Source organism: Myotis brandtii, unplaced genomic scaffold, assembly GCF_000412655.1.
Source record: "Myotis brandtii unplaced genomic scaffold, ASM41265v1 scaffold103, whole genome shotgun sequence".
In the NCBI taxonomy this organism is placed as follows: Eukaryota; Metazoa; Chordata; class Mammalia; order Chiroptera; family Vespertilionidae; genus Myotis; species Myotis brandtii.
The window spans coordinates 3,707,540-3,718,845 of record NW_005353460.1 but is presented as its reverse complement, the minus strand read 5'-3'; the positions used below and the strand labels follow the sequence as shown (position 1 = coordinate 3,718,845).

The 11,306-nt window shown below is 37.8% G+C and overlaps 1 protein-coding gene across 3 annotated transcripts in view; it reads left to right on the top strand.

Annotated features, from left to right (window-relative positions):
- Positions 1–11,306, top strand: part of ZMAT4 (zinc finger, matrin-type 4) — a 336,866-nt gene that overhangs the window by 288,940 nt on the left and 36,620 nt on the right. For all 3 annotated transcript variants that reach the window (XM_005856446.2, XM_014536453.1, XM_014536447.1), the window contains one exon: positions 419–515. In XM_005856446.2, coding sequence (XP_005856508.1) covers positions 419–515 — 97 coding nt within the window. The remainder of the gene's footprint in view (positions 1–418; positions 516–11,306) is intronic.

Below are 11,306 nucleotides of genomic sequence, written 5' to 3'. Positions count from 1 at the left end.
CGGCAAGTCAGGTGGGGAACGTTGGAGTCTGCAGTCACTGGAGCAAGCAAGCCTCATGTTCGCTTCCAGCTGCCTGGCTGCCGGCCGCCATCTTGGCTGACAGTTAATTTGCATAAGGATATGCTGATTAGCCAATGGGAAGGGTAGCGGTTGTACGCTAATTACCATGTTTCTCTTTTATTAGTGTAGATAATGTCAGCCACCCATAAATGGAGCAGGCACCTTCTAACATATTCACAGTTATACTTCTGCTAAGACACATGTTGACTGGGCTCTGGAAGGAGGGATCAAAATGTTGTTGGTGGGATGGACCAGATAACTGCTAAGACATCCTGTCCCTGACTTTGGGAGATTCTAGAATTCATTCAGGTGGTTGAAGACAAGGATGCAGCTAATGCGGTCTGTCTGTTGTCCACAGGTCTGAGGCGCAATTACAGATGTACCATCTGCAGTGTCTCTCTAAACTCAATAGAACAGTATCACGCCCACCTGAAAGGATCTAAACATCAGACCAAGTAGGTACTTTCACTCTTTAGTGCTATTGTTTGTGGTTTTTAGATGATGGTTAAAGGATAACCATTTTAATCATTTCTGCATTTAAACTGCATCTCTTTATCTCCAAAGTTCCCTTGGTAGTGTTGCTGCAGAAGTCTCCCAAGTCTGCTTAGCATTATTTGAAGAATGGCTTCTTCTCCTTTGGGGGCACAAATAATGATAGGCTTTCTTCTTTCATTTTCAAGGACAGTTCAGCACATTTTTTATAAACTTCAGGAAACATGTATATCTATTCTAAGGGTTTTTAAATAAACAATGTTATCTCTATTTGAAGGACGTGCCAGACTTTGGTGTTATGTCAAATTCCACGAATGTCTTCTACCACTTTCCATTTCTAGATGAATGTTGTTAATTAGTTTAGAAACTTAACAAATCTTATGGTATATTAAATCATTCACATACATAAGTATTTCCAATTAAATGGAAGCTTAGTTCATTATTTTAAAAGAAATTCTCATGATTTTAAACCTAACAAGGCTAATCAGGCATAATTTCACCTATATTTATACTTTGCATCTCTTTAGAAGTGAATGATGTTAGCTTTGCAGGCATTTTTAAAGTAGCTGCTAGGACTGCTAATAAAAATCTAATAAAATAGAAAAAAATACACAAGGAATATCTCAAAAGTTTATAATTTTCCTGAGTGTAATTGTTTTCATTTCTCTCCTATTTATCAGCAGAATCATTTAACAGATTTGACTGTACCAAGGCTTCATAAATAATAAATGATGTATTTAACACACATTTATTGAGCTCCACTATGTGTCAGACTCTGAGGTGTGCACTGGGAAATAAAAGATGAATTGACCCAGGCCTGCCTCTTGTGGAGCTGCCTGCCAGGCGGGGGGCGGGGAAGGGGGATAGAGGGAAGGGGGATGTAAACACACAGGTTTTTCTCTAATACCACGTGGACACCTAGAGCTTTGAGTATTAGGGAGAGAACAACTAGGGCAAGTTTATAGGCGTGTTGGTGCAGAGTTTGACAGATAAGGTTGAGGTCATGGTCTGATGCTGCTCACCATCAGAACCCTGGTGCCTAGCACAGCACTTCATGCCTATTAAGGGGTTCATAAACATTTTCGATGGAATGAATGTGTGATTTTAAAGTACGAGTAACAATTTTTTCATGCAGGCATATGAGGAAGTACATTCCAGGCAAGGACATTTCTTTGCAAGGATATTTTAAAGACATAGGTTACAGGGGGTCTGATGCAGGTGAGGAAATGGAAGCCTAGATTTGGTAACTGACTCTCAGTCTCTTCATCCATGTTGTGCTGTCTCATGAGTCAAAGGCACTTTCATGACTCGCTTTACTCTGATCCACCCCAGAGTACTTTTATCAAGGGAATTCTGCAAAAAAAATTTTTTTCTCTGATTTGTTATAGAGTACCTAGAGTGCTTGTATTGATTATTGGACGCTGCTGTCCCCTCCTCCTCCAAATAGTCTATTAATCTCTCCAACTTTGTAAAAGGCACCATATGCATTCTAATTAACATGCATCAAATCTACAGACCGGGATATTGCAAGTAGCTGCAACAATAAATGGTAATCTTTTAGAGTCATGTATTTATTGCACTTAATATAGATAATATTAATATATTATCTATACTAATAAAAGGGTAATATGCTAATTAGACTGGACATCTTCCAGACGACCTTCTGGATGTCCTTCCTGACAAAGCTGGGACAGGGCAAAGCCACCCGTGGTCCCAGGTGCCTGCAGCTGTCCCCAGCAAAGCCGGGTGCCAGGTGCCTGCGGCTGGCCAGAGGAGGGAAGCCTGGGTCTAGGCTGCGGGGGCCGAGGCAGAGGCGGTTAGGGGTGATCAGGCAGGCAGGGGATCAGTTAGGGGTGATCAGGCTGGCAAGGGAGCAGTTAGGGGCGATCAGGCAAGCAGTCAAACAGTTAGGAGCCAGCGGTCCAGGATTGTGAGAGGCATGAGGGATTGGGCCTATACCAGCAGTCGGACATCCCCCAAAGGGTCTTGGATTGGAGAGGGTGCAGGCCATGCTGAGGGACCCCCGCCCCCATGCACGAATTTCATGCACCGGGCCTCTAGTCATATAATATATTATATATTTGTAATGTAGAAAGGTAGACAGTGATTTTGAGCGGCATGAATCATGTAAATAACTAATGCAGACAGTATCTCCAGCTTTGGAAAATTTTCTGTCTGTCTATGTGCATATATAAAACTTTGCCAGAATCTGTGCCAGCCATTTTCACACCTATTATCTCATTTAATCCACTTAACTACTTGGAGATAAATACTATTGATCCATTGTTTTATATGAGAACACTAAGGCTCAGAGAGACAAAGCAACTTATCCAACATCACCTTGCCAACAAATGGCAGATCCGGGACTGAATCTTGCAGTGTGACTCATGCTTCTGCTTCTTCCATTTCACTTAGTTACCACACGGGCATGGGATGAAAGGCTGCCAATAGAGAGTACTATGATAAATTTTTAGTACTTCCCTGGTGGGATTTAATAATTATATGTGACTTCAGAAGGGTACTTCTCCTACTGTGCAATCTTCTTTCCAATAAACAGATTTTTTTTTCTACCTCAGCACAAGGTTGCTCTCCCTCTGAAGAGTGAAATGAGGGAAATATGAAGAAAATAATTGTAATAGCTTTGTCCCACATGCTTACTTCATCTGCCCTCATACCTAATTTGGAGTGTGTGTGTGTGTGTGTGTGTGTGTGTGTGTGTGTGTGGCCATGTTTATGAGCTACATCATTCCATAATTTTTTTTGTAACATTCTTGTCAAGTTTAGTATCAAAAGATATGCTGACAGCATTAAACAAGTTGAGAGGTCTTCTCTCTATTTCTGATCCCTGATTGAGTTTGTGGTAAATGTTATTATTTCTTAAGTATTAGGAAGAACTAACTGATGTAGCCATCTGGAGTTAATCATATGGGAATATCTTTACTAGAATTTTAATTTCTTTAATGGAGCACTGTTCATATTTTCTATCTATTATTGGATCAGTTTGAATATGTTGTTTTTCAATGAGTTTGCCCATTTACCTAAAATTTAAAGTGCTTTGATGTATAGTTGTTCATGATCTGATCTAATTTTATTTTTGTCTGGAAGATGTTTTTTATTCCTGACATTGTTTATTTGTGCCCCTTCCTTTTCTTGTCTATTGATAATTTTAGAAATATTTCAATATTTATTTGCTTTTGTTGAATAAGTGTTGGGTTTGGTGATTTTCTCTATGTACAGTTATTTTCTACCATTTTAAAATTATCTTCATCCTACTCCCTTCGGATTTAATTTGCATTCCCCCCTAGCTTGTTAACATCAAAGTATAGGTTATTAATTTTTCAGTGTTTCTGTTTTTCTAATATATGCATTTAAGGCTCTCAATGTGCCGCTACAAATTGCTTTTGCTATATTCTGCAAGTCACCTTTTTTTTTTTATATCCCAGAAGTTGTAATATGTGGTATTTTCATCATTATTTATTTATTTATTTATTTATTTATTTATTTATTCTTATTGTGATTTCCCTTTTACTCATGGTTAACTTAGAATATTTGGGAGATTTTTATATTTATATTTTTGTGCCAATTCTACTATGGTCAGAGGACATATTGTAAATGAATTCAATCCTTTGAAATTTGTGTAGGCTTGCTCTGTGCTCCCAGCATATGGTCAATCTTGGTAATATCCTATATTCATTTTTTTTAAAGTGTCTTTTTCAATAATTAGGTAAATGGCTCTATATATCAATTACATTAAGTTTCTCAATATTGCTCAAATTTCCTACGCCCTTACTGTTTTTTTTATGTGTATGATATCTATGAGAAACAGAGGCAGTTAAAATATTCTAACTATAAATATGGATTTGCCTAAGCGACCTCTTAATTCTATTTAAAATATATATTAAAGGTACATTATTAGATGCTTATAAATAAAGGATGTTTTTATGTATTCCTGTTAAATTGGCACTTTTTGTCACCATGAAATGGCCTTCTTTCTTACTAGCAATACTTTCCTTAACATATACCAACATCAGCTATACGAACTCTTCAAAGCTTCCAAAATGTTTTCTTTAAACTTTACCAGCTTTTATTTCATTCTCAGGTTAAAGGTTAGCATTATACCAATTACCCTATTGGGGCTGGAAATGGAAGTCAGCCAGTGAAATGGTTCCTAACTTTCCTAATCTGATGAATTAAAACAACATAACTATTAAGGTGTCAGAAATGTTCAATATTGTATATTTATATTTTTACTAATAATTTCTAGTAAAAGTGTTGAGATGAGCAAATATTATTAAAATATACAGTGCAAAGAGCACTGACTTTTAAGTCAGTAGATTTTATTCTGGTATAACTTTGCCACTGAGCGATCTTGGGTGCTAACAAACCTTCTTTAAGTCTCAGGTCCCTTATAGACAAGTGAATAGTGATGACAAGAACAGGGCAAATGTGTATCCACTTTCCATGCCTTCCTCATGATCCTAGTACTCTTTCCTTCTCATCCTGAATTCAGTCTTAACATTCTTTTTAAAATAGCTCCCCAATTAGGTTTCACCATTTTATTAGAATTAGTAATATGTCCCAAAAATTATGTCCACCCAGAACTACTTGCAGATATAAGTAGTTAAGAATATCAAGATGGAATTATTCTGGATTTATTGTGGGCCCTAAATCCAATGCCTGGTGTCTTTATGAGAGAAAGGAAAAGGAGAATGGGACACAAAGAGATTAGGGCCATGTGAAGACATAGGTAGAGATTGGAGCTATGTTTTCACAAACCAGGAACACCAGGAACCAGCAGGGTCTGGAAGAGGCAATGATTGATTTTCCTCTGGAGCTTTTTGAGGATGTGCCCTGCTGACACCTTGATTTCAGACTTCTGTTCTCTAGAATTGAGAGGATAAATTTCTGGTTTTTAAAAATGTTTTTATATTGATTTTAGAGAGGGAGGAAGGGAGATGGAGAGAGAGAAACATTGATCGGCTGCCTTTTGCATGCCCCCCACTGGGGATTGAACCTGCAACCTGGGCATGTGACCTGACTGGGAATCCTCTTGGTGCATGGAACAATACTCAACTGAGCCACACAGGCTGGTACATTTCTATTGTTTTAAGCTATGCAATTTATGGTCTTTTTTAAAGGGCAGCCTGAAGAAAGTATTACTGTGTAAATCCTACTTGACTTATTCCACAAATATCCCTTTAGGCAACTTCTTATCATGCCTATCCCATGACAATGATGGTGATGGTGATGGTGATGATGGTAATGGTGCCACCACTGATATGCATGGGGTGGAACTTCTGTCTGAGTGGAGTACAGGAACACATTAAAATGCTTTGAAAGTGATGCCATATCTAGTATGTGCTCTTTACTGGTAGCAATGACAATTTTTTCTTTTTTTGGCAAATGTCATAAACAGGAAAGTGGCAGTCAAATTTTGCTCCATTGTTAAAGAGAAATATTAAGTAGCTAATGAGATTAAAGGTTTAGAAATGCAAATGTTCACACTGACTTCTAAAGCAATTGCCTATTAGTAGGTTCTTCAGTGTTTCCAGGGGAGCTAGTCTGTCAATTAGTACAAATGATTAAAATGAAATTTAAAGGCAGATGAGTACAAACCATAGACTAATGACCAATTCCCACGTAATGTACTTAAATTTGAGATTTGGGAACACTTCAAGCCTTAGGACAGTATATTACCTAGAATAAAGGATATAAAAGTTGTCTTTACTTACTTTGATGCTTCAGTTGGTTGAGAATGACACACAAGTGTTTAAGAGAATAAATCCGACTGATCAGAACTTAGCAGCAATTTCTAAATTTGCTTTTTCCTTTGATGGGAAGCCTTAAATTGTATCCATTGCTTTTTCTGCAGATTTTCTCTTCAACTCGGTGAATCCTCTAGACAAAGCCTTTATATTATGCAGTTTCCCATTATGTTCATTTATTTGTGAAGTGATTGAATGGATGTTTAGACTAATTTTCAGAGCTGGAATATATTTGCTTTAAATATCTTGGGATTCTGTTCCTTCATTCAGAATAGTAGTTATCTGAGGGGTACACAGTAATAATTGAGATAGTTTTGGAAGATATGCCAACCATTAAGAACCTTCTGTACTTAGGATAAATAAAAGTTACTTAAAACTCCAAGAAACAAACAAAATAACCAACAATGAATCAATGAATGTACTTCAAAAGCTAAAAATATAGATGTTCTTTGTGGAATATTCAATGTGGTTTATTGACACTAAAGAAAAATTTTCATAACCAAAGGGTTTGGGATTTTGATACTGTGCTATATTTTTTTCATGACAAAGAGAAAGTTTTCTTTTCTGAAAAGTATAAAAGTTCAGTAAAGTTTTGAGAGGAGCAGGACATAAGATAGTATTGAAAATATAGCTGTTCTTTCCCAAAGAATGTCAGGTTGTTTCTCTTTAGTTGATCATCATTTGTAAGCTGCGTGGAAAGGTTTGAAATAAAGAGCAAAATCTAGAATACAAGGAAACTGCTTTGCTTGTCTCATTTTATGATTCTAGCTGTGCAAAATAGCTCTTCTAGACAGCAGAGACTATGGAGTATCATCAAATCTTTCCAGCCCAGGGCACTCTTAGACACTGTAAATAGATTACCTATAGCAGCACAGAGATGAGAATGTGGCAAGGCCTGTGGATCAAAGGGTGTTCTTTTTTTTAGCCCTGTTTTTAATAGAACATTCTAGTCCACTATTGTCAAGAGCCCTCCCTTTTGGTGGAAGGCCTCTGATGAAACAGAGTCCAACTTCTCAAATGAAAGAGACAGTGGCCTTTAGGAAGAAGAATTCCAGAGAAGACAGAAAAATCAACAACAAAACAAACCTATATCTCTCTATATATATAGCACTAATGCACAGGCAATTCTAACAGCCCTATTTTTTTTCCAAAGTCTCACTTGCATGCTTTTTCTATATATGCCATACCTAGGGATACATTATAATTACAGCATGTGAATAAATTAGACCTTTGGCAGGCTTGGTAAGAACTAAATGGGAAGCACCTTCATTCTGTCATATTATTTCTAGAATTACTGATGACATCTAATATTCCTTAGCTCACTCATTTTCTACCCACCTCCTTCTTGGGGGACTTATAATCATTATTTTGTCTTGCTTAAAATTTGTATGAGTCATGGCTGTCTCCAGAGTGGTTCTGAGCTGATAATTTAATGTCCCAGATTTAACTGTGGGCCCATTGAAACCTCTCAGTTCTTTGTCATGCTGTTTCAGATAGTCATCAGGACCAATCACCAACCTGACTTAGTGCTGAAAAGTGCATCAAGAAAGAGAAAAGAACTGGAGGGAGGGTGGTGGAGCCCAATAGGCCTGGCTGAGAGTCAGACAACCAGAGCCCCAGTGTCAGTCCTTCTTCTCACACCCTGTGTGGCTTTTAACCACTTTAAAACATTATTTGAAAATCCACCTATTGAAATGCAATATATATACAATAAAATGCACAGGTTTCAGGTATACAACGTGTTGGGTTTTGACAGTTTATACGCCATGTAACTACCAGCCCAATTAAAATAGAGAACATTTTCACAACCATCAAAAGCTCCCTTGAGCCCCTTTGCAGTCAATCCCCCATCCCAGGCAAACAGTTTCTGATGTCTGTCACCATGGCTTCATTTTGCCTGTATAGAACTTAATATAATAATACAGTATGAATTCTTCTCCTTCTGCATTCTTTTTCTCAACATAATGTTTTTGGGATTCATTCACATTGTGGCTCATATCAGTTCTTCCTTTCCCCTCACTGAGCTTCAACATCTTCATTTGACAGGGAGTTGGAATATTGGGTAGTCAAGTCTCTATCAGTTCTAACATTCTCTTATTTTATGACTTTGATGTTTAGCTTCCTTAACTTTTATATTTTTCAGCTGGCAGAAGATTGACTGTAAAATATTTCTTTAGTGTTTACTTCTCTATTGTTGGGTGGCCCAGATCTTTTTGACCCTTTTAACAATTAGGTTCTATAAGAGGAGAGAGATCCTGGAGGCCTTTCATTCTGTCCTTAAAAAAAAGGCCAGAGACTTTCCAAATGCTTATCACTTGGGGCAAGAGGGGTAAAACTGATTGTATAAGCAGGAAGTAGAGAAAAAAGCTTATTCTAACTTTATTCCATGTTGTGAATACAGATCACAAACTCTGGTGTCTTCTCAGGCCAACAGGGATAAGTAAAAGGTAGTCAGGAAGGTTCTAGGGGAGACTTGGCCCTCACCTAAATAGTCCTGGCTTCTGCACTTGCACTTATTCTGGGTATGCTATAATCCCTTCTCACACATTTCACCAAAGTTCATTAGAAATTATAGTATGTTTATTTGTAAATTATATTTAGCTGCCATTGACTTTTACTCCAACCAAACTTTAGTAGAACATTGAATTTACCCATCATTTGTCTAATCTCTTAAAAATCATCATGGAACATGGGCTGCCAAGGAATCTATATATATATAAAAGCCCAGCGACCAGAATGGCAGAACAACCAGAATGACTGAATGACCGGTGGCTATGAGGCACACTGTGGCAGCCAACCAGCTTGATCTAGGCCCCAATCTTCCCCCAACACCCCGATCAGGAGCCGGGCCAGCTGGTCAACTGCCTGTGGCCCCTTCCCCCGCTGGCCCAGCCCTATCCCACCCATGCACAAATTCGTGCACTGGGCCCCTAGTTAAATTAAATAAAGGAAGGACCTCGCTTCATGTAGGTCAATTTTTTTGGGAAAGTAGGGGTAGGAGATATGATGGGAATGAAAACATGCCCTTGGTTGTGTTACTCAATCCAGTTCTCTACCACCTCTTTTTGTGGTAGGGGAGAAGATCGAGTGGGTCCATTTTAGCTGGGATTGTCATAATGTGGATGGGGTAGTTGTGTGAGTGACTGCATAAATCAGCCCATATGATGCAGCCCAGAACCAAAATCTATTGATCATCTTCTCTGTATAGGGCATTAAAACAGGCCTTGGGGTCCTAGCTGGTTTTGCTCAGTGGTTAAAGCATCGGCCTGCAAACTGAAGGGTCCTGGGTTTGATTCAGGTCAAGGGCACATACTTCATTTGCTGGTACCTTGGTTGCAGGCTCGATCCCTGGTCCCAGTTGTGGCACATGCAGGAGGCAAACAATCACTGTGTCTCTTTCACATCAATGTTTCTCTGTCTGTCTTTCCCCCTTCCTCCCACTCTCTCTAAAAAGTAAAAAAATAAATGGGGAAAATATCCTTGAGTGAGGATTAACAAAACAAAAAGCAACAACTAGAAAAAAAAGATAGGCCTTGGGGACAACAGAAGGAGATAAGAGATAAGTATAGCTCTCAACAAGTTTATAATCCAGTTGAAGGATTTACAACAAGTCAAGTAATTACAGTTAAAATCAACATTGGATATGGTAAGAATAAGAGGTATAAGACACTGCTGGAATTCAGAGGAAGAAGAAATTGCATCTGGTTGGGGCCCATCAGGAGAGGTTACTGAGGATTGAGTGCAGTAAAGTGGTTTTGGAATGGGACCATCAAGGTTCAATCATGGCTCTATCTTCTAACTGTGTGACTTTGAACATGCTACTTAAAGACTTCTCTGTGGCTTAGTCTTTATATTAGTAAAGTATAACAGATTATAAAAATGCTTACCAAAACTGACTGTGGTGAGGATTGAGTTTTAAGACCAACAAATGCATTAAACTGTTTAGACAGTACTGGACATGAAGTTTTTCCTCATTACGTGTTAATTAGCATTCTGTATTAATGAAATTAAACTTGAAATGGGCCTTGAGGAATGGTTAAATGACTTTGAGGTAAAAATACTTCTGCTGTCCCACTAGTTCTTCTACAGGATTTCCCCAGAATTTTTCATAACAAACTCTAGTTTCTTGCCCAAAGTTGGGGCTTCTGGACTCGCACAAACTTCAGGCCTTCTGAGGGTTTAGAACCCAAAATTTTATTAACCAGCAGTGAGATATAAAGACAAGCCTCCAAAGACTATCCTCATTCTGCTCCAAGTCCTCATATTATACAACAGCTTCAAGCTTGATATTCAGTCTTGCAATGCCAGAAAGAACACTTTCTGAATGCTCCCGATTTCATATGGTCTTTACACCCTGATTCCTATCCAGGCTTCTCACTTTATCCAGCTCTCTGATTACTGGTTGTATTTTGTCATTCACCTGTAGTTAGCACATTACTCTCCAAAGACCATGATTTATGAACCTTGAAAATAAATAAAATAAAATAAACTGAACTATGCTGCTGATTGAATTTCCTAAAATCATTCTCCCAATATTTTTTTGCAAATCCCTGGATAGAATTGCTTAACCATTCTGATTACATGGAACTCATTTTTCTTTCCCATTCACTTTACTATTTTAAAAGCATGTGTATCCATTTTACTCGGGCATCTATATGCTTCTGCTCATACCAGAGTCAGGCTAATCTCAATATTAACTAATTAAATCTAACTTTGAGTCACAACATTTGACAAATGCTCAATCTTTAATTGGGAGAGTTTTCTCAAAAAATAAACGCTCTCCACGGATAAGGATAATACCTCTTTAAATGTTAATCACTGTTATTTCAGTTATAATTTAACTATAAACATTTTGAAGATTTGTGTGTTTTTTTCTTCTTTGCACTAATATTATTGAGATCATTCTATATTGTGTTAAGACTAGCCAGATGGAACCAGAATCTGGACCTCAGTCAAAATATAAATTTATATAAGCATCATTATAATCAT